Genomic DNA, 25,135 nt, shown 5'->3' with positions numbered 1-25,135 from the left:
AAGGCCAGCTTCTTCAGGCAGAAGTTTGCATCCTGTAGCTCCAACTCCAAAAAGTTCTGGGACACTGTGAAGTCCATGGAGAACAAGAGCACCTCCTCCCAGCTGCCCACTGCACTGAGGCTAGGTAACACGGTCACCACCGATAAATCCATGATTATCGAAAACTTCAACAAGCATTTCTCAACGGCTGGCCATGCCTTCCGCCTGGCTACTCCAACCTCGGCCAACAGCTCCGCCCCCCCCCGCAGCTACTCGCCCAAGCCTCTCCAGGTTCTCCTTTACCCAAATCCAGATAGCAGATGTTCTGAAAGAGCTGCAAAACCTGGACCCGTACAAATCAGCTGGGCTTGACAATCTGGACCCTCTATTTCTGAAACTATCCGCCGCCATTGTCGCAACCCCTATTACCAGCCTGTTCAACCTCTCTTTCATATCGTCTGAGATCCCCAAGGATTGGAAAGCTGCCGCAGTCATCCCCCTCTTCAAAGGGGGAGACACCCTGGACCCAAACTGTTACAGACCTATATCCATCCTGCCCTGCCTATCTAAGGTCTTCGAAAGCCAAGTCAACAAACAGGTCACTGACCATCTCGAATCCCACCGTACCTTCTCCGCTGTGCAATCTGGTTTCCGAGCCGGTCACGGGTGCACCTCAGCCACGCTCAAGGTACTAAACGATATCATAACCGCCATCGATAAAAGACAGTACTGTGCAGCCGTCTTCATCGACCTTGCCAAGGCTTTCGACTCTGTCAATCACCATATTCTTATCGGCAGACTCAGTAGCCTCGGTTTTTCGGATGACTGCCTTGCCTGGTTCACCAATTACTTTGCAGACAGAGTTCAGTGTGTCAAATCGGAGGGCATGCTGTCCGGTCCTCTGGCAGTCTCTATGGGGGTGCCACAGGGTTCAATTCTCGGGCCGACTCTTTTCTCTGTATATATCAATGATGTTGCTCTTGCTGCGGGCGATTCCCTGATCCACCTCTACGCAGACGACACCATTCTATATACTTCCGGCCCGTCCTTGGACACTGTGCTATCTAACCTCCAAACGAGCTTCAATGCCATACAACACTCCTTCCGTGGCCTCCAACTTCTCTTAAACGCTAGTAAAACCAAATGCATGCTTTTCAACCGTTCGCTGCCTGCACCCGCACGCCTGACCAGCATCACCACCCTGGATGGTTCCGACCTTGAATATGTGGACATCTATAAGTACCTAGGTGTCTGGCTTAGATTGTAAACTCTCCTTCCAGACTCATATCAAACATCTCCAATCGAAAATCAAATCAAGAGCCAGCTTTCTATTCCGCAACAAAGCCTCCTTCACTCACGCCGCCAAACTGACTATCCTACCGATCCTCGACTTTGGCGATGACATCTACAAAATTGCTTCCAACACTCTGCTCAGCAAACTGGATGCAGTTTATCACAGGGCCATCCGTTTTGTCACTAAAGCACCTTATACCACCCACCACTGCGACTTGTATGCTCTAGTCGGCTGGCCCTCGCTACATATTCGTCGCCAGACCCACTGGCTCCAGGTCATCTACAAGTCCATGCTAGGTAAAGCTCCGCCTTATCTCAGTTCACTGGTCACGATGGCAACACCCATCCGTAGCACGCGCTCCAGCAGGTGTATCTCACTGATCATCCCTAAAGCCAACACCTCATTTGGCCGCCTTTCGTTCCAGTACTCTGCTGCCTGTGACTGGATTGATTGCAAAAATCGCTGAAGTTGGAGACTTTTATCTCCCTCACCAACTTCAAACATCTGCTATCTGAGCAGCTAACCGATCGCTGCAGCTGTACATAGTCTATTGGTAAATAGCCCACCCATTTTCACCTACCTCATCCCCATACTGTTTTTATTTATTTACTTTTCTGCTCTTTTGCACACCAATATCTCTACCTGTATATGTCCATCTGATCATTTATCACTTTACCATTTATCACATCTTATCACATTTATCACAAAATTGTAATTATTCACCTACCTCCTCATGCCTTTTGCACACAATGTATATAGACTCCCCTTTTGTTTCTACTGTGTTATTGACTTGTTAATTGTTTACTCCATGTGTAACTCTGTGTTGTCTGTTCACACTGCTATGCTTTATCTTGGCCAGGTCGCAGTTGCAAATGAGAACTTGTTCTCAACTAGCCTACCTGGTTAAATAAAGGTGAAATAAAAGAATAAAAAATAAAAACATCCATATAGACGTGAATATACACGTTAATATACAAGTTTATATACACATCAAACTACACATCCATATAGATCTAAATATACACGTTAATATACACATGAAACTACACATCCATATACACGTGAATATACACGTGAATATACACATCAAACGACACATCCATATAGACCCAAATATACACTTTCAAATCAAATCAAATTTTATTTGTCACATACACATGGTTAGCAGATGTTAATGCGAGTGTAGCGAAATGCTTGTCCTTCTAGTTCCGACAATGCAGTAATAACCAACGAGTAATCTAGCTAACAATTCCAAAACTACTACCTCATACACACAAGTGTAAAGGGATAAAGAATATGTACATAAAGATATATGAATGAGTGATGGTACAGAGCGGCATAGGCAAGATGCAGTAGATGGTATCGGGTACAGTATATACATATGAGATGAGTATGTAAACAAAGTGGCATAGTTTAAAGTGGCAAGTGATACATGTATTACATAAAGATGCAGTAGATGATATAGAGTACAGTATATACGTATACATATGAGATAAATAATGTAGGGTATGTAAACATATATTAAGTAGCATTGTTTAAAGTGGCTAGTGATATATTTTACATCAATTCCCATCAATTCCCATTATTAAAGTTGCTGGAGTTGAGTCAGTGTGTTGGCAGCAGCCACTCAATGTTAGTGGTGGCTGTTTTTCAGTCTCTCGGTCCCAGCTTTGATGCACCTGTACTGACCTCGCCTTCTGGATGATAGCGGGGTGAACAGGCAGTGGCTCGGGTGGTTGTTGTCCTTGATGATCTTTATGGCCTTCCTGTGACATCGGGTGGTGTAGGTGTCCTGGGGGGCAGGTAGTTTGCCCCCGGTGATGCGTTGTGCAGACCTCACTACCCTCTGGAGAGCCTTACGGTTGTGGGCAGAGCAGTTGCCGTACCAGGCAGTGATACAGCCCGACAGGATGCTCTCGATTGTGCATCTGTAGAAGTTTGAGTGCTTTTGGTGACAAGCTGAATTTCTTCAGCCTCGTGAGGTTGAAGAGGCGCTGCTGCGCCTTCTTCACGATGCTGTCTGTGTGGGTGGACCAATTCAGTTTGTCTGTGATGTGTACGCCGAGGAACTTAAAACTTACTACCCTCTCCACTACTGTTCCATCGATGTGGATAGGGGGGGGGGTTCCCTCTGCTGTTTCCTGAAGTCCACAATCATCTCCTTAGTTTTGTTGACGTTGAGTGTGAGGTTATTTTCCTGACACCACACTCCGAGGGCCCTCCCCTCCTCCCTGTAGGCCGTCCATATACACATGAATATACACGTGAATATACACATCAAACGACACATCCATATAGACCAAATATACACTTTAATATACACATCCATATAGATGTGAATATGCACGTACATATACACAAACTACACATCCATATAGATGTGAATATACACGTTAATATACACATCCATAGAGATGTAAATATACATGTTAATATACACAACCATACACAAAAAGCAAAACACAATCATGAGGTTATAAGCAGGATGAATTCACAGCCAGATGTGCTGTCTGTACTGAACAGGTCACACCATGAGATTGAAACCTTCATGAAGCCTTTATAAATCCGGCATACTGTAGATGCCTCACAATCTTTTATAAAGGTTTCATAAAGCCTCAATAAAGTATACTTAGTTTACCAAACAAAGCTCATTGGGTGACCAACGCTTCAGTAGTCAAATCTGCATCATTCACTCAACCATCAGGGGCTGGAGAATGTGCTGTTGTTTAGCCTCTTCAAATATATTTTTCCATAGGAGTAACGTACAGAACCTCAACACGAAAAACTGTGTTTTCCATCAGCAAGGTTAACCACTGAGTTAGCATGGTTTTATTATTTATGTCGACAGTTTTCTGTGAAGATGAGTGGGTAATAAAGTTACATAAACTGCTTACAAGGTGAAACAACAAACCTTAGGAGATACTTATTTTCTTGTTTAATATTCAATGTACCTTCATTCTGTCCAGGGAAGCATTTATCAGAATATAGTCAAACATGCAAACATGTATCTTCACTTTCCTACTATGATTGTTTATCAAAAGTGCTTGAGCATTGGAAGTGTCACGTTTGTTGTAAGAGATGGACCAAGGCGCAGCGTGTGAGTTCTACATATTTATTTAAAGTAAAACTTCTTCAACAAAACAAATAACAAGCAACAAAATGTGACTACGTGGTGCAACAAGCACAAAACCAAACAATATCCCACAAACACAGGTGGGAAAAATGGCTACCTAAATATGATCCCCAATTAGAGGCAACGATTATCAGCTGCCTCCAATTGGGAACCATACAAAATACCAACTTAGAAATATTGAACTAGAACACCCCCTAGAACAAGAGCTCTCTATGGTCAGGGCGTGACAGTACCCTCCCACCCAAAGGTGCGGACTCAGGCCGCAAAACCTGAAACCAAATGGGGAGGGTAGGGAGGGTGACTAGTGTCGGTGGCGGCTCCCGGTGCGGGTCGCCGCCCCCGGCACTGGGCTGTACACCTTGCATGGACTGGGTATCGGCGCAGAGGAAGGCTCTGGCCTTGGAGTGGTACTGGGTGCTGTGCCTGGACTGGGCACCGGCGCAGAGGAAGGCTCCGGCCTTGGAGCTGGACTGGACGCTGTGCCTGGACTGGGCACCGTTGCAGAGGAAGGCTCCTGCCATGGAGCGGGACTGGACGCCATGCCTGGACTCTCTGGACCGTTGACCGTCACTGGAAGCTCCGGGTCGTTGACCCTCACTGGAAGCTCCGGGCCGTTGACCGTCGCTGGAAGCTCCGGACCGTGAACCGTCGCTGGACGCTCCGGGCCGTTGACCATCACTGGACGCCCCGGGCCGTTGACCGTCGCTGGAAGCTCTGGACCGTAAACCGTCGCTGGAGGTTCCGGGCTGTAGAGGCGCACTGGAGGCCTAGTGCGTGGAGCCGGCACAGGACGTCCCGGGCTGAAGAGGCACACTGGAGGCCTGATGCGTGGATCCAGCACAGGTGTCACCAGATGGGTGACACGCACTTCCGGGAGGATGCGGGGAGCTGGCACAGGACGTACCAGACTGGGGAGGCGCACTGGAGGCCAGATGCGTGGAGTAAGCACAGACTTTACCAGACTGCTGACAGGGTCTTCAGGTCGAATGTTGAGCAGAACACATTTGACCAACATCTCTCTCATCTCTCCCAACTTCTCCATCGCCTCCCTGACGGTCTCTGGCTCTTCAGGGTGAGTACGGGGAGCTGGCACAGATGGCACCAGACTGATGACCTGCTCTTCCACTCTCCGCTGCTCCGCCGACCACCCCTCAGTCGTACGGGCAGTAGAAGGGGTCCGGATACTGTAGCCCAGGAGTGAGCCGGGAGATGGTTCTAGCATGGGCTAGCCCCAGGCTAGTTGGTGCTAGCTCCGGGACGGAAACGTTAGCCAGGAGTAGTCAACCCTGGTCGTGGAAGCACCTCAAACTTTTTGTGTAAATATTTTATGCAGACAAACTCAGTTGTAGCACAAAACATATCTGTGGAATCACAACCATTGTGTCAAATGTGTTGTGCGTCAGTTGTACAACCTAAGTGGGTAAATAGAGCGGCTGGATATCTCTCACCCATCCAGTTTTCACCATAATGCGCTTTGGTTGGAATATGACATATAGTGACAGTAGTCTATAACTTTTCTAGTACAGCAGAGTGGCTTTACCCTGCGAGGGGTGGAGTTGGGGCAGGCTTGTGTTCTAGCCAAGCAATAACACACCTGATTCATGAAGCCTTGATTGAAGACTAGGATTAGATTATTATTTGAATCTGGTGTGTTACTGCTTGTCTGGAGCAAAAGCCTGCACCTACCCCAGCCCTTGCAGGGTAAGCTTGCTCATTCCTTCATTATGGCAGACAGCAGGTGATGAGTTGATAAGGAGGGAAGATAAGCTATATTTGATATTTCCAAAACATTCATTCTCATTGTGATGATCAATTTAACACATGGAGTATAGACTAGTGTTCATCTGACATTCCCATATGACAGACCCAAGGGAAGGTTAGTTGGAGAAAAGCTGAGAGCATTGGGATCGTTTTGTGTAAAGGATGCATGATGAGCCCTCCTGTGGTATCCTCAGCGTTGTATTTGTGGTGCATACTTTCCCTGTGGAGGCCCTTCTTAATAATTCAATAATTCATAAGAGGTCATATGATATGGCTTACTGACTAGAGGAAAATTAGGATAACTTTTTTTAAATGTATTTCTTATTTAACTAGGCAAGTCAGTTCATTCTTGACGCACCCATCCCATTAGCGGGATAATTTTCATCAACACCTGCTGAATTGCAGTGTGCCAAATTCAAATTAAATTACTAAACATATTTAATTTTCATGAAATCACAAGTGCAATATAGCAAAACAACAGTTTAGTTTGTTGTTAATCCACCTGGCGTGTCAGATTTCAATAAAGCTTTTCAGCGAAAGCATACCAAGTGTTTACGTAAGGACATCTCTCTCAGTAGACAAAATATTACAAACTCTAGCAGCCAAGTAGATTGGTCATGAAAGTCAGAAAAGCAATAGATTAAATCGCTTACCTTTGATCTTCAGATGTTTGCACTCATGAGACTCCCAGTTACACAATAAATGTTCCTTTTGTTCCATAAAGATTATTTTATATTCTAAATACCTCCATTTGTTTGGCGCATTATGTTCAGAAATCCACAGGCTCGGGCGGTCACGACGTCGCAGACCAAAATTCCAAATAGTATCCGTAATGTCCACAGAAACATGTCAAACATTTTTTTATAATCAATCCTCAGGTTGTTTTTAAAAGATCTAATCGATAATATATCAACTGGAACTGTCGCTTCAATAGGAGAGGGAGAGACAATGGCTGCCCCACTCTGTTGTGCAAGCAAAACTCTGCGTACACCCAGCTATCCACTGACGCAATGTCCACTGACGCAATGAATCTGATTGATATTCCTTTAAATGGAGTGAAGGAGTGAAGGCAGGCTATGGAACATGGAGCTTTCAAAATAGAAGCCACTTCCTGGTTTGATTTTCCTCAGGTAAAATCATTTCTGTTATACTCACAGACAACTGTTTGACAGTTTTGGAATCTTTAGAGTGTTTTCTATCCTAGTCTGATTATAATATGCATATTCTCGTTTCTGGGCCTGAGAAATAGGCAGTTTCAAATGGGTACGTTTTTTTAGCCAAAAACAAAAATCCTGCCCCCTACACTCAAGAAGTTTTTTAAGATCAAATGTTTATGTACTATGACGGCCTACCAGAAGGCATAAGGCCTGCGGGGACGGGGGCTGGGATTAAAAATAAAATACAGGAATAGGGCAAAACACACATCACGACAAGAGAGACATCACTACATAAAGAGAGACAACAACATGGCATGGCAGAAACACATGAAAACGCAGCATGGTAGCAACACAACATGGTAGCAGCAGAACATGGCAGCAGAACATTATGGTAGCAGCACAAAACATAGTACAAACATTATTGTGCACAGAATGAAGAGATGAAGAGAAGTGTTTTTTCCAGCTTGTTCTAGCCGCTAGCTGCAGCGAAAAGAAAAGAGGAGTGACCCAGGGATGTGTGTACTTTGGGGACCTTTAACAGAATGTGACTGGCAGAACGGGTGTTGTATGTGGAAGATGAGGGCTGCAGTAGATATCTCAGATAGGGGAGAGTGAGGCCTAAGAGGGTTTTATAAATAAGCATCAATCTTGCGACGTGTATACAGAGATGACCAGTTTACAGAGTAGTATAGAGTGCAGCAATGTGTCCTATAAGGAGCATTGGTGGCAAATCTGATGGCCAAATGGTAAAGAACATCTAGCTGCTCAAGAGCACCCTTAACTGCCTATCTATAAATAACGTCTCTGTAATCTAGCATGGGTAGGATGATCATCTGAATCAGGATTAGTTTGGCAGCTGTGGTGAAAGAGGAGCGATTTACGATAGTCTAGATTGAACCTTAGCCTGCAGCTTTGATATGTGCTGAGAGAAGGACAGTGTGCCGTCTTGCTAACTTTTTCAGGAGGCAGATTCCTTGTAGAAAATCCCAGCTAGCTAGCTAACGTAGCTAGCAAGTCTCTGGCCGTCTCTTCCAAGTGGAAAAGGATGTTGTTAGCTAGCTATATCTTTTCATTGTCGGCGAATGGTCCTTGACGACGTCCAAACAAAGTTTGTCCTGTGGCTGTTGTATTTTGGGGATTCTGAGGAGGACATCTTCTCTGCACAGATGGAGGGGGCTTCAAAGGCCTCTGCATTTGGTTGGGGTGGCTGTGATACTCTCCTGCCATTGTTAGGCTCAAAAGTTTTCACACCTCTCACTTCAGTCAGATTCTTTCCTAGCAGCTTGATAGCTTAGTAGCCTTATTTATTAAGCTTTATATAACAAAATTACAGAGAGAATTATTGTCTTTTACTTTTTGGCTTCAGAAAGTAGGTTCAGACTGAGCATTACTCACACCTTTTTGTGTTGGATGGTATTCCCGGGTTCCGCTGTGTTTCTTCAGCAGGTACTGCTATAGAACTGCTATTTGTCATCCAGTGGTTTTAGCATTACATCTCTGTTGTTTGTGATATCGTCATCAATGTTGGTTTCATGAATATTATTGTTTAAAGTAAAAAAAGAAACAAAAGGATCTCATCTAGTTCCCCAAAGCCCCCTACTTTCAGGCCTCTTGTTTTAAGGAGAGCCTCGACACGTCTCGACTCGTGTCTGTGACCCACACGGGTAGGTAACATTTTTGCAGTTCCAATGTTGTGTATTTTCCAGCCCAGGTCAGTGCTGTCTACACTCTTAGAATTAGTGGTGACTTGCCTCCCAGTGGTGCAGCGGTCTAAGGCACTGCATTGCAGTGCTAGCGGTGTCACTACAGTTCCGAGTTCGATACCGGGCTGTGCCGCAGCCGGGCACGACTGGGAGACCCATGAGGTGGCATACAATTGGCCCAGCCCAGTGTCATTCAGGTTAGGGTTTGTCCTTGTCCCGTCGCACTCTAGCGACTCCTGTGGCGGGCTGGGCGCATGCACGCTGACACGGTCGCCAGGTGTATGGTGTTTCCTCCGACACGTTGGTGCGGTTGGCTTCCGGATTATGCGAGCATTGTGTCAAGAAGAGGTGAGGCTTGGCAGGATCGTGTTTCGGAGGACGCACTGTTAGAATTATAAATAAATATATATTATATATCAGAATATGTAATATGCATAAACATTCATGGAACATTTTCATTTGCAGTGTACAAACTGACATTTACACACACTAACAGGTGACCAAAAATAACTATTTGAAAGCCACAACTCCAATAAACCACACCTTCAATCTGATAGGCTGCCACGTCTACAATATATTATTACGTTCAAAATGGAACCCCTACCATCACAAAAAGGTTCCGGTTCAAACCCGAACCCTTAATGAACCTATTTTCTACACAATTGGCTGGAAAGACTCAATTCTTCAGGAAGCTTAGTTTCCCATCACTAATTAAAATGTGTCTGTTATCCATCCACTGTGTCTGCATTGTGACCAGATTTCCTGGTCCTAACCTTTATGCAAATTATTTCACAGCTTTTCTTTCAAAATAATATGATTAGGGCAGGATGAGATGATCACAATGTGTCTTTTGATTGTCGCCACCTGTCTAAAAATGTGGTCACAATCAGAATGTGGACATGATCATGACAAAGGAAGCAAGTTAGAACCAAGTATAATGAGTGCTTTTGTAAACAAAGTGTGGTCAGAGTGATGAACTGCTGATTCCATATTAGGCTTTGCCCCATTTAGGCGATGTGGTCTAAGTAATGGAGGGCTGTCTTTCCAGATCAGTTTGTACAATCCTCATTCTCTGTGGTCAAGGTAATGACAAAGTGCCTCAAACAAACCTTTGCCCTAGATAAGGGATGTGCATGATGCTAGTATTCAAACCCCTTCCCCTTTTCCACATTTTGTTATTCTAAAATTGATTAAATAACTTTTTCCCTCCTCAATCTACACACAATACCCCATAATGACAAAGCGAAAAAAATGTTTTTAAATGTATTAAAAAATAAAAACAGAAATACATTACTTACATAAGTATTCAGGCCCTTTTCTATGACACTCGAAATTGAGCTCAGGTGCATCCTGTTTCCATTGATCATCCTTGAAATGTTTCTACAACTTGATTGGAGTCCACTTGTGGTAAATTCAATTGATTGGACATTATTTAGAAAGGCCCCACAGTTGACAGTGCATGTTAGAGCACAATCTGGGGAAGGGTACCAAAACATTTCAGTTTTTAGTCTTTAATACATTTGCAAACATATCTAAAAACCTGTTTTTACTTTGTCATTATGGGGCATTTTGTGTAGATTGATGAGGGGGAAAAAACAATTTAATCAATTTTAGAATAAGGTTGTAACATAGCAAAATGTGGAAAACGTCAAGGGGTCTGAATACTTTCCAAATGCACTGTACAAATGTAACACAGTCCATTCATGTGTCACTGGCGAGCCCTCCTCAAATCCTAACCTTACCTTCACAACGAAACCATGGAACTGACCATTGATCAGGCCAGAGTAATTTAACCCTAATCCTAACCCCCTGTGGCTTCAGACAGTGTTAACTCTGTGTTTGGTTTTGACTGTCCAGCTATGCTTTTTGGTGTTCTGGACGCCTCACATCTCGGAGAGGATCCTAGTAGACATCATTGGTGTGGACCATGCCTTCGCAGAGCTCTGTGTCCCTCCACTGCTAATCTTCTCCTTCTTCCCTGTTCCAGGTAAGATCCAAGTAGGGAATCAGTGGAAGTGGAATGTTTGAATTTGTCAACAGGAATGACATTTTAGTTGTTGTCCACCCTAACATTAAAGGTAGACTCATCCTATACAGGAGGGAAACTTCCTGCTTACCGATTGTTTAAAAACAACTCATTTATACATGAAAAAAAAGCATGTGTTTATTTTACCATGACAGTGACCATCCGGGCTCACCTGACAGGCTGGCTCATGACTTTGAAGAAGACCTTCGTCCTTGCTCCCAGCTCTGTCCTGCGCATCATCGTACTGATCACCAGTCTCATTGTACTCCCTTACATGGGGTAAGTGAAGTGCACACTTCTGCTTTCACGGGTCTCACAAATGTTCACTTCACTACTTGCCAATCTCTTGAGCATGGAACTAGTGTCATTAGAATGATGTGAAAACCTCAATGCTGTGAGTGTGCACTCAATATCTCAGAACAAGTGTTCAACTCATCATTCACTAGGCTCAAAATTGGCCACTTCACCTCTGATTATTTTTTATCTTTTTCCCATGCTTGGGCCTAGTGTTCACTTAGCCAGTTACTAGTTTCAAATCTGTCCATTTTACCACCGCTCATTCCTGTTGTTTTCTTTTATTGGGAGAAGTGTTCACTTCACTACTCACTTTTTAAAATGTTAACTTTTTGGGCCAGTTTATCAGACACCGACTAAGCCTAGGCCAGATGTTTTTTTTTTTTTAAATGTTTGTTGGAGATTCTTCCATTGAGCTTGTTTTTTTTGTGGTTCTTTGTGGCTCAGTTTTTAGAGCATGGCGCTTGCAACGCCACAATCGTGGATTTGCTTACCACTGGGGTCACCCATATAAAAATTATATGCATGCATGACTGTAAGTCGGTTTGGATAAAAGTATCTGCTGAATGACATTTGTGGCCTAATATATTGGCACCCTTGCGCTTTTCTTAAATAATTCACCAAATTTAAATAACTTTTAGTCTCCACAACTTGTTATTGGATTTTCAACATTGCAGAACCAATTTTATTTTACAGCTTCCCCGCCTTGAATCCTCACCTTAATAACCATTAGTGGGGAAAATGCTAAACTGACCCAAGATCAGTGTTCAGGGGCGACTTCAACCTACACCAATCCGAGGCACCATTGCAATCATTGGCGCCACCTCCTGGACGTGAAGTGTTTTTGTGCAGACACGTAGGAAGGTTGTGGAGAAATGTATTGTACATCCGTGTGTGAACTAAGCGCTAGTCTATAAAGTCACCAATCTACTTTGTCACGCTTCAGTTGCTCTTCAGTGGACCTCATAACTTAGTGAACCAGTGGTACTATGTCCCAAATAGCACAGTAATCCTTACATAGAGCACTACTTTTGACCAAGGCCCATAGAGCTCTAGTCAAAACTAGTGCACTATATAGGAAATATGGTGCCATTTGGGACAAAGTGTGGGTCAGTACAAAATAACTGCTGCATTGAAAGTGACCATAAGTTAGTTAACTATTTTGTGGAAAGAATACAGTATAACTTTGCTTATATGAGGTTATCTTACGGTCTTTACCGGGATGCGTCATTCAAGTATTTAGTTTATTTTCAGTAATACATATAGTAATACACAAGAAGTGCGAATGCTGGCTAACTGAAGGTGTATGAAAAGATTTTTACTTTTACTTCACTACATTCCTTATGAAAATATTGTAGTTTTTGCTCCATACATTTTCCTTGACACCCAAAAGTACATTTTACATTTTGAATGCTTAGCAGGACAGGAAAATAGTCAAATTCACGCACTTATCAACTGAACATCCCCGGTCATCCCTACTGCCTCTGACCTGTCGAGTCACTAAACACATGATTAGTTTGTCAATTATATCTGAATGTTGGACTATACCCCTACATTTAAAAAAATATATTTAAAAAATGGTGCCGGCTTGTTTTCTTAATATAAGACATTTTGAAATGATTTTTACTTTTGATACTTAAGTACGTTTTAAAACAAATACTTTTAGCATTTTACTCAAGTAGAATTTTACTGGGTGACTTATTTTTACTTGAGTCATTTTCTATTAACGTATCTTTACTTTTACTCAAGTATGACAGTTGGGTACTTTTTCCACCACTGCGTAGAAGATGCACCAAGTTAACAGTATTAGTGGGTCAATTTCCACAGCAACCAGGAGTGTTTAAGCATGAGGCTAAACTTCTCCTCTGTTTTAGTCTCGTTGCTACCGTGTTGTAGCAGCATGAAGCTGCGCGCGTACATGTCCTTGGATTACATTATAAGATTTGTATTTCAGGGTGCATGGAGCCAGTCTGGGAGTTGGGTCTCTCCTTGCCGGATTCCTTGGAGAGTCGATAATGGTGGCAGTAGCTGCCTGCTATGTCTATCGAAAACAGGTAAGGTGCACAGCATAAACCACATGGCAACATATTTGATAGTAAATTATGTGTTCAACAATATCCATAGCAACAATTTGATTTATAAAAAATGCCATTTATATAGATTGTGCATGAAAATGTGGGATTTATAAATGAAACATGCTTATTTGTGACTAACACTTTATGGGTGTTTACAATACTTAAACCACATTTTCACATATTTTAAGAAAAGATCGTATGCAGAAATCTACTATAAAAACGTAAGAACTTTTTAGAAATGAGCCCCTGATCCGCTAATGTTGCACCATGAATGAATCTGGATCAGGGGCTCATTTCTAAAATGTTCTTACATTTTTATAGTAGATTTCTGCATTAACTTACCAGCAAATGGATACTTTTGCGATTCACTTGCAGTAAACCGTGGGAACCCAACCTGATTCAGGACTCCACATAGACCTTAAATGCAGATGTTTCATAATGATATTTGTGTATTAGTCATCAAACCTGGAAAAGACAATGGCATGGGAAATATTACTATTATTTAACAGAGCACAAATATGTTATACTGTATGTGGCTTGATCGCTATAAGACTATATTGCTACAATTATCCAGTTGTAAACTCTCCAAGTAAGAAAGAAAGTAATCATTATCAGTTATCACATAAAATAAAGGTGAAATAAAACATTTTGTTCTAAGTGTTTATAACTCAGAGGTGATAAAACACATTTTTCCTCCATGTAGAAAAAAAAGAAAGACACAGAAGTTGAAGAGGTGGGGGAAGGGGAAGAAGACTCAGCACCAATGAATGATGTGCGGCCCCGGCGACGAATGGACGATATCGTGGAGGAAGATGAGTGAGCCACGGATACTGAAGGACTCTTGAAGGACATGCTGGGGGATAGTACAAGGGAGTTCCCTTGTTTTACTGGGGCAGTTTTTCAATCATTTTTGGCAGCCTGTTGATACCCCCCCCCCTTTAACCTTACACAGTTTGAGGTTTGGAGAGTATCTAAACAACACTCCTTTGTTTCATCTGATTGCTACCAAGCCAGCGAAGCATGGTAAAGATGCTAACTTGTACCAAAGCAAATGTTGCTCATTTAACTCCATATGTTCGCCAAACTTTTCTGTGCTGCCGTCCTCTACTTTTATGAGCTATTATGAGGAAACACACAATTTTACTGTACTGTACAACTTCAACCGCTTGGAAAACATATATTTTGTTTTACTTTGAATGTACAAGATAAATCATGTAGAATAAGTAATGATGCTGAGGTAGGTCTTTGTGTTGTGACCTTTTAACTTTATTTATTTTGGCTGTACACCAGTTGGGGAACAGTTTATGGTTCCCAATAATAAACAATAAAATAACAAATATGATATATTAACCACAGATTTCTATCAAAGTTGAGAATGAAAAAGGGAGTTTTAAATAGTTTCCTGGTGTGCGAGTGATGGTTTGGTGCCATTATAAAACATTTATATTATAATGTTGTTGATATACAGAAATTGACGATGTTTTCTTACAAGTGATGTTAACTGAAGTTGGGGGGGGGGGGGGGGTTGACTGGACAACAGTTGTTTCTTGTTTTTATATCATGTCTGTTGTAGTATTCTGTTTAATTTCGATCTCAGGATGTAACTCCATGATACATACCGTGTGGTGGTGTCGTTGTTGATCTCCCCCCACACCCATTCTGTATTATGAACTCTCCATTGCCGATGATGCACAAGTATTTAAAAGTGTCTGAAGCTTCTGTACGTTTTCTATAGATTGTAGTGAATAGCGAAGTCTTACCAACTCATGAGGCCTTTTGTATTTAAAATATGACCGCTAAAGCCCTGTCCAGTGTAACAAGAGCAAATATGACTTCTCTTATTATTGTCTATCAAAGGGACAGTTCTATTCTACAATGATTAAAGGGTGATTCCGTCGTTTAATTTCCCTCTGAGAGTGTTTTTACTGTAGGCTAGTATTTTGTCCCCTTACATTCAGTGGCTGCTAAACATTTTTAGCTAGGCATTCAAAAGTTCCTTTCTACCCAAGGGCATCCACACTTTTGTGACTGAATTGCCGTAGCATGGATAAGAGTGGTCAGGGATCCCACTGTAGTTGGTTTTGGATCTGTACCTCATTTAGATCGGAAGCAATTGCAAACAAGTCTTATAAGTAATCAATATTATAATACTGTAAAACATAAACTCAGGGATTTGTGTCCTAGAAATTTTGAAAAGATTTTCTTAATTTTGGGCTCAGAAGAGGCACATAGACCAGAACCATAGACTACTAGATTCCACTGTTTGGTATTTTGGTTTATTTTACCTGATTTTTGTGTGGTCGGTAACTGGAGATAGATTCTCTGAGGTGTCAGGTGTCACTCTCCAACACAGGAGGTTGGTGGCACCTTAATTGGGGAAGACGGGCTTATGGTAATAGCTGGAACAGAAAAATTGAATGGTATCCAACTAATTTGATGCCATCCCATTCACTTCATTCCAGCCAGTATTATGAGCTGTCCTCCCCTCAGCAGCCTCCTGTGCTCTCCACTAATCTATCATAGTGAGAGTCAGTCTCCACCTCCAGTCAGTCTCTATTAGTCAATCATTCTCCACCAATCTATCAGTCAGTCATTCTGCACCAATCTATTAGGTCACAGACAGACAGGTAGGATTGTCGACCGTCTGCCGGCCGGGGGCACCTCTTGCACAGACGGCCGGCCATAATTTGCAAACCGATTCTATATTTAGAAGCAAGCAAAAATGACTTCCGTCAGTCGCTATAACACACCGCGCCGACAGCAAGCGAATGGCGAACCAAAAGCCCCTTACTGTGCAGACCAACAATCAATCTGCTGAGTTTTCTCCTTTAGAGTCATTCTCCATTACCACCAATCTATCCCAGAGTCATAGACAATCTCCACCATAGAGTTAGATAGAGGACACATTTTTGCCATTATGGCATCTGTGACAGCCTCAATGGCGCTGCCCATGCTATCTCCATTTAAAGCAGTCAATTGTCTTATTCTTTTGTGTTTGGAAAAAGCGTAAACCTAATTGCTTTGATGTACCGCCACCTGCAGTGCTGGAGTCCTGAACCAAATCTTGTGTGTAATTTATTTATTTTCGCCACTAGATGGCGGTGATATAGACACTTAAAGCCATTTACGAAACATACGCAAACCAATTTGAAGAAGACAGTGCTCTAAGTATTGGCTGGTTGCTTCCAAAGCATTGGCATCCCCACCCAGTTGACCACTTTAAAATGTTGGAAGCCTTCAATGGCAAAGTCCATGTTATCCAATCTAAACTCAGCAAAAAAAGAAACATTTTCAGGACCCTGTCTTTCAAAGATAATTCGTAAAAATTCAAATAACTTCACAGATCTTCATTGAAAAGGGTTTAAACACTGTTTCCCATGCTTGTTCAATGAACCATAAACAATTAATGAACATGGATCTGTCGGAACGGTCGTTAAGACACTGACAGCTTACAGATGGTGGGCAATTAAGGCACAGTTATGAAAACTTAGGACACTAAATAAGCCTTTCTACTGACTCTGAAAAACACCAAAAGAAAGATGCCCAGGGTCCCTACTCATCTGTGTGAACGTGCCATAGACATGCTGCAAGGATGCATGAGTACTGCAGATGTGGCCAGGGCAATGAATTGCAATGTCCGTACTGTGAGACGCCTAAGACAGCGCTACAGGGAGACAGGACGGACAGCTAATCGTCCTCGTAGTGGCAGACCACGTGTAACAATACCTGCACAGGATCGGTACATCCGAACATCACACCTGCGGGACAGGTACAGGATGGAAACAACAACTGCACGAGTTACACCAGGAATGCACAATCCCTCCATCAGTGCTCAGACTGTCCGCAATAGGAGAAGAGAAGCTGGACTGAGGGCTTGTAGGCCTGTTGTAAGGCAGGTCCTCACCAGACATCACCGGCAACAACGTCGCCTATGGGCACAAACCCGCCGTCCTGGACTAGACAGGACTGAAAAAAGTGCTCTTTACTGACAAGTCACGGTTTTGTCTCACCAGGGGTGATGGTCGGATTTGCATTTATCGTTGAAGGAATGAGCGTTACATCGAGGCCTGTACTCTGGAGCAGGATCGATTTAGATGTGAGGGGTCCGTCATGGTCTGGGGCAGTGTGTCACAGCATCATCGGACTGAGCTTGTTGTCATTGCAGGCAATCTCAGCGCTGTGCGTTACAGGGAAGACATCCTCCTCCCTCATGTGGTACCCTTCCTGCAGGCTCATCCTGACATGACCCTCCAGCATGACAATGCCACCAGCCATACTGCTCATTCTGTGAGTGATTTCCTGCAAGACAGGAATGTCAGTGTTCTGCCATGGACAGCGAAGAACCCGGATCTCAATCCCATTGAGCACATCTGGGACCTGTTGGATCGGAGGGTCAGGGCTAGGGCCATTCCCCTCAGAATTGTCCAGAAACTTGCAGGTGCCTTGGTGGAAGAGTGGTGTAACATCTCACAGCAAGAACTGGCAAATCTGGTGTGGTCCATGAGGAGGAGATGCACTGCAGTACTTAATGCAGCTGGTGGCCACACCAGATACTGACTGTTACTTTTTATTTTGACCCGCCCTTTGTTCAGGGACACATTATTCCAGTTCTGGTAATCACATGTCTGTGGAACTTGTTCAGTTTATGTCTCAGTTGTTAATCTTGTTATGTTCATACAAATATTTACACACGGTAAGTTTGCTGAAAATAAATGCAGTTGACAGTGAGAGGACGTTTCTTTTTTTGCTGAGTGTACATAGGTAGTAGTAGGTGAGTCAGACAGACAAAATGCATCTAATTTGCTAATTTCTCAGTGGTGCCAACAGCAACCCGCCTCGGCCTCCTCACCTAATTGGCTATCAAGTTCAAAAAAGTTAGGTGAATCAGGTGGGAATCGGATGGAAAGTGAGTGTGTTGTTTGAGATGGATAAACAAAAGGCAAGACCAAGTGGTGCACAAAAACGCAGCAAATAAACTTAATCTGATCAAGCCCGTAACAAATTACTGAATATCAGCAGATCAGCAAAGCTACCACCTCGTCCTCGACTGATATAATACCAGCGCAGGTGGAGGCCTACTTAAGCAACAGCTATCTATATATATATATATATATATATGGGAGGCAGGCAAATACCTTTCACTGAGCTGTGTAACAACAGACTGACAGGGGTGAGACAATTAATTGTAATTTATCTTTTGTTGTTTGCAGGTGCACTATCCTTCTGACCCTATACAGCCAGGTCCCATCTACTTTCTAACTCTGCTGTGTCTGCTGTGAAGGAATACTGCATGAAGTCAACTACATGATTGATGAAGGCATGTCATCCAGCAAAGGCAGCAGAGCAGTCATCATGTGAAGGACAGCATTGTGACAGGGGTGAACATTCCACAGCTGGTTGGACTAGAGGATGGTACAGTGCTGGTGGAAAGCTATGGCTGGCAACAACACCTGAGTCCGTACTTCAGGCCGCTGCCACAGATCAAGCAGTACCAGCACTTCAGGTGAATATCATTTTCATTGCATTGTATGAGGTTATTCTTCTTATCTAAACTTGGGGGGTGAATTGATGTTGTACAAGGTTGAAATGTATTGTTTATTTTTCCTGTTTTACAGCTTCAATGCTCTGGAGCCTTCTGTTATTGTCGCCGAGGACCATTCAGATTCAGTCGGGACCAGGATTCAGCAGCTGCGCAACGCTGACATCCTCCCTCTCATAGATGGGAGGAAGCCGTCTCTGCACTAAGCTATCTCTGCACTTAGGGAAAACTGAAGCAATTATTTTTGGATCCAATCCTAAATTGTGTATGTCGTCTGAAATCAGAGTGTTAGGAGGTGAGGTGCTGACTACTATAACCTTTGTTAGCTACTTGGGGTGCACCTCAGCCACGCTCAAGGTACTAAATAATATCATAACCGCCATCGATAAAAGACAGTACTGTGCATTCGTCTTCATCGACCTGGCCAAGGTTTTCGACTCTGTCAATCACCGTATTCTTATCGGCAGACTCAATAGCCTTGGTTTTTCTGACGACTGCCTCGCCTGGTTCACCAACTACTTTGCAGACAGAGTTCAGTGTGTCAAATCGGAGGGCATGTTGTCCGCACCTCTGGCAGTCTCTTTGGGGGTACCACAGGGTTCAATTCTCGGGCCGACTCTTTTCTCTGTATATCTCAATGATGTCGCTCTTGCTGCGGGCGAGTCCCTGATCCACCTCTACGCAGACAACACCAGTCTGTATACTTCTGGCTCTTCCTTGGACACTGTGCTAACTAACCTCCAAACGAGCTTCAATGCCATACAACACTCCTTCTGTGGCCTCCAACTGCTCTTAAACGCTAGTAAAACCAAATGCATGCTTTTCAACCGTTCGCTGCCCGTACCTGCCCGCCCGACTAGCATCACCACCCTGGACGGTTCCGACCTTGAATATGTGGACAACTATAAATACCTAGGTGTCTGGCTAGACTGTAAACTCTCCTTCCAGACTCATATTAAACATCTCCAATCCAAAATCAAATCTAGAATTGTCTTTCTATTTCGCAACAAAGCCTCCTTCACTCACGTCGCCAAACTTACCATAGTAAAACTGACTATCCTACCGATCCTCGACTTCGGCGATGTAATCTACAAAATAGCTTCCAACACTCTACTCAGCAAACTGGATGCAGTCTATCACAGTGCCATCCTTTTTGTTACCAAATCACCTTATACCACCCATCACTGCGACCTGTATGCTCTAGTCGGCTGGCCCTCGCTACATATTCGTCGCCAGACCCACTCTCTCCAGGTCATCTATAAGTCTATGCTAGGTAAAGCCCCGCCTTATCTCAGTTCACTGGTCACAATAACAACACCCACCCGTAGCACACATTCCAGCAGGTATATGTCACTGATCATCCCCAAAGCCAACACCTCATTTGGCCGCCTTTCCTTCCAGTTCTCTGCTGCCAGTGACTGGAACGAATTGCAAAAATCGTTGAAGTTGGAGACTTTTATTTCCCTCACCAACTTTAAACATCAACTATCTGAGCAGTTAACCGATCACTGCAGCTGTACATAGTCCATCTTTAAATAGTCCACCCAATCTACTGACCTCATCCCCATACTGTTTTTATTTTATTTACATTTTTGCTCTTTTGCACACCAGTATCTCTACTTGCACATCATCATCTGCTCATTTATCACTCCAGTGTTAATCTGCTAAATTGTAATTATTCGGTCCTATGGCCTATTTATTGCCTACCTCCTCATGCTTTTTGCATACACTGTATATAGACTTTCTTTTCTCTACTGTGTCATTGACTTGTCTGTGTTATTGGCTTGTTTATTGTTTACTCCATGTGTACCTCTGTGTTGTTGTCTGTGTCACGCTGCTTTCCTTTATCTTGGCCAGGTCGCAGTTGCAAATGGGAACTTGTTCTCAACTAGCCTACCTGGTTAAATAAAGGTGAAATAATTTTTTTAAATTAAAAAATCATTGATGGAAGCTTGGGAGGTTTGAGCATGGCCAATAAGGTGCTAGGGAAAACTAAGTTTTTGTCTGGAAAGTCCAAGCTGCTTGATAAGGACTCCATGAAAGTGCTAGCTCCTGCCCTCATTCAATGCCATTTTGACTATTCTAGTACTTCCTGGTTTGGGGGCTTATCTAAATTTATGAAGAGGAAGCTCCAGATAGCCCAGAATAAGTTGATCAGGGTAGTATTGAAGGTGAGTCCACGTACTCACATAGGCAGGAGCTGCTTTCAGGAACTAAACTGTCTGCCTGTTGAGGCTAGGGTGTCCCAGATTAGACTAGGTTTGGTTTAAAGGAGTATTTATGGTCCTGCGCCCAGATATCTAAGTGATCACAGCACCCGATCAGGTGTTGCTGATGTGTGCTTATACAGGTTCAGGAGTAATGCTGGGAAAGGTACTTTCTTGTATACTGGAGCCTCAGAATGGAATGAGTTGCCTCTGGCTATAAAAACAAAGTCCTCTATGGACAGCTTTAAAAATAAAGTAAAAATATGTTTGATGTCTTCTGTGCCCATATGAATAACCCCTACGATGTAACTGGAATGATGAGATAGATGTTCTTCTATGTTTTTGTTTTATTATTTCACTGACATACTGTGTTTGATGTTGCCTAGCCATCTCGTGTCAAGAGGACCACAATGGAAATAAGTTTCAGACTTTATTGTGTGTTATCCTCAATGATTCTATTCATGTGTATGTATGGCTTTTAAGTTGTATGTGTGCTTGTTTTTTAAAATGGTCAAATAAATTAACAAAACAAAATTTGTTCTTAACTGACTTGCCTAGTTAAATAAAGGTAAAATAAATTAAACTGGGGGTTATAGCATTTCTTTCACATGACCCATCAATTAAGACAAGTGTGTCGGGTAAGCATCATCTAATATTTTTCTCTGGATACTTTCTGTTTATCTGGAATTTTTCCTTTTGACCTCACATATGAATCCTTAAAGAGATGGGTGGGGCTAAGGCTTAAGAGGGTGTGAACAATGCTGAACGGGTGTGGACAAAGGAGTGCTATCCAGTAGGTACCAAATTATTCAAAGGCATTTTCTTAAAAGGGATTTTACAAGTTTGTAAACTTTCAAAGCATAATTACTTTCCCATTGTTCCTCGAAAAATGCAGTATATGATATACCAAGTCTCTACTTTTATCCAATGTTTAAAAAAAAACACAATTTCAAATTTTTCTACATAAGAACGATTTGAGCCGGTTGGACACATTTGCACATTATTATTAAAAAAGTGTTTTCAAGCTCTGTGAAGTTGGTTGTTGATCATTGCTAGACAGCCATTTTCAAGTCTTGCCTTAGATTTTCAAGCCGATTTAAGTCAACACTGTATCTAGACCATGGAGGAACATTCAATGTCGTCTTGGTAAGCAACTCCAGTATATATTTGGCCTTGTGTTTTCGGTTATTGTCCTGCTGAATGGTGAATTCATCTCCCAGTGTCTGTTGGAAGCAGACTGCAACAGGTTTCCCTTTAGGATTTTGCCTGTGCTTAGCTATATTTAAATTATATTTATCCTAAAAGAAACTCCCTATTTATTTGCCGATGACAATCATACCCATAACATGATGCAGCCACCACCGTGCTTGAAAATATGAAGAATGATACCCAGTGATGTGTTGTGTTGGATTTTCCCCAAACATAACACCTTGTATTCAGGACCAAAAGTACATTTCTTTGCCACATTTTTTGCACTTTAGTTTACTTTAGTGTCTTTTTGGAATATTTGTATTCTGTACAGGCGTCCTTCTTTTCACGCTTTCATTTAGGTTAGTATTGGGGAGTAACTACAATGTTGTTCATCCATTCTTAGTTTTCTCCTATCACATTCATTAAACACTGTTTTAAAGTCACCATTGGCCTCATGGGGAAATCCCTGAGCGGTTAGCTTCCTCTCCGACAACTGAGTTAGGAAGGACGCCTGCATCTTTGTAGTGACTGGGTGTATCGATACACCATCCAAAGTGTAATTAGTAACTTCCCCATGCTTAAAGTGATATTCAACATCTGCTTTTTTATGTTGACCCATCTACCATTAGGTGCCCTTCTGTGTGAGGCATTGGAAAACCTCCCTGGTCTTTGTGGTTGAATCTGTGTTTGAAATTCACTGATTGACTGAGGGACCTTACATATAATTGCATGTGTGTGGAACAGAGATGAGGTAGTCATTAAAAAACACTATTATTGCACACAGAGTCCAACTTAATATGTGACTTGTTAAGCAGATGTTTACTCCTGAATTTATTTAGGCTTGCCGTAACAAAGGGGTTGAATACTTATTGACTCAAGACATTTCAGCTTTTAATGTTGTATTTATTTGTAAACATTTCTAAAAACATAATTCCACTTTGACATTATGGGCTATTTGGTGTAGGTCAGTGACACATCATCTCAATTGAATCCATTTTAAATGCAGGCTGTAGCTCAACAAAATGTGGAAAAAGTCAAGGGGTGTGAATAATTCCTGAAGGCACTATAGCTATATATAGTAGGCTAGATTGCATTGTCTGCATAATAAAACAATCCCTAGAAAGCTATTGTTTTGACAGGTGGACTGGTTGTATTATTTTTACGCAGCACAAACGTTATATTCAAGTTGTGAGAGAGCGTGAGGACGGCTAAGGTAGGCTACAGGCCTACAGGACAGTTGTATATAAAAAAAATCTGATTAGTATGCTGTTGCATCAACAAACAAAAATAATATGCAATGTTTTGAATTTCACACTTTAATTACTAATACATTATTGCCGCCAGCCGGCATTCTAAATAGAATTGCAACACCGTAGGCCTTTAGCTTTGTGAACCATAAAACTTTAGGCTTAACATGACAAAATAATGACCAAACAAATGTTATAGGAGTGTCTCAGGCTAATGATCACAACTTCTATTATAATTTAACAAGGTTTAATAAGAATTAGAAAGTTACATGGTTAGTTAAGTTCCCATAGCTGTCAGCTAAGCTATCTATTAACTAGCCTATCCGTCTTAGTTCAGATCTTAACGTTACTTCCGTTAGTTGTAGGACTACAATTACCAATGAACTATGTAGTCAGCAGGTAGCCTTCTTTCACAAGCTGGTCGTGGTTCTGCTTGATGTTCTTCTTGTGCTCTTGCTTCTGGCACATCTCCATGAACAACTTCTTGTCTTTGACCTTGAATGTTCTGCTCTATTGAATTGAATTTATTTTGGGACAGAGACATATACAACAAAATGTACAATGTGGACCCAGAGGATATCATTTATTAAGTGCATTAAAACACTTGTTTCCAAAGTGGTCCTCGATGGTAAAAATAATAACACATATAATGATTAAAAGGCAAGACAAAATTACAAACAACCATAAATACATACATTTATATTGACATCCTAGAAAGTGGCATTATTCACTGCACTTTTCCTTAACCTTAGAAATGAACCATATTAATTTCCCTTAAAAAAAACTATCTATTCATTGCACATCATTCAAATAAATACACCTGACCAGCAGTAGGGGGCACAATGGGCAGTGGAGTGGTTTCTCTTACTTAGACAACCCTGTCCAAATGAAAACATTTGCCTGCTTTTATTTGCAAACTGAAGAGCAGGCGGTGGGGGTGCAATGATAGGGTCTCCCTGAGCCAGATGAAGGCTCAGTGCCTGTAGGAGAGCTCGTTGGATCAGACAGTCACCATTAAGTGCAGCATACAGCTTAGCTTGAACTGTTTTACCTTTGTGAGACACAACAATATATACATCAACATATATTTTCTTGATCTCCAACGGGAGGCTATTCCATAGACAAATGCCTGTATAGGAAAAGGTGCCCCTCGCAGTACTGTTTACTCTTGGGATTTTACAAGACATAACACTCACTCTGCTATTGTAACTGTGCTGACCCCATCAATGTGGTTTTTCTTATAACCTGGGGCACGATCATTTAAGATGTCAAACATATAATGACGTTTAAGTTGGTCCACTCTGGGCTCCAAAATCCATGCTCTTGACCTTGAGTAAATTCTATATCATTCAGTAATCTAATGTTCAAGAGCAATCTTTTAGACATTATTTGATTACCTATGTCCCATTGGCAACTCACTGGTCCATGGTCAGACAGAGTGATGGGTTGTATGTTGCACTTAGTTACGCTATGAGCCTCAGATTTGTATGTGAAAAGTAGTCCATTCTAGAATAAGTGTTGTGTGGGTT

At 42.3% G+C, this 25,135-nt stretch overlaps 1 protein-coding gene across 1 annotated transcript in view; it reads left to right on the top strand.

Moving 5' to 3' along the window:
- Window positions 1-15,325, top strand: part of ankhb (ANKH inorganic pyrophosphate transport regulator b) — a 109,763-nt gene extending 94,438 nt beyond the window's left edge. Inside the window, exons 9-12 of the mRNA XM_020467240.2 lie at window positions 10,885-11,014; window positions 11,209-11,332; window positions 13,302-13,401; window positions 14,126-15,325. Of these exons, the coding sequence (XP_020322829.1) occupies window positions 10,885-11,014; window positions 11,209-11,332; window positions 13,302-13,401; window positions 14,126-14,242 (471 nt within the window). The 3' untranslated portion in view covers window positions 14,243-15,325. The remainder of the gene's footprint in view (window positions 1-10,884; window positions 11,015-11,208; window positions 11,333-13,301; window positions 13,402-14,125) is intronic.
- Window positions 15,326-25,135: the final 9,810 nt, after the last annotated feature.

Source organism: Oncorhynchus kisutch, linkage group LG30 (genome assembly GCF_002021735.2).
Source record: "Oncorhynchus kisutch isolate 150728-3 linkage group LG30, Okis_V2, whole genome shotgun sequence".
In the NCBI taxonomy this organism is placed as follows: domain Eukaryota; kingdom Metazoa; phylum Chordata; class Actinopteri; order Salmoniformes; family Salmonidae; genus Oncorhynchus; species Oncorhynchus kisutch.
This window is presented reverse-complemented; position numbering and strand designations above follow the sequence as displayed.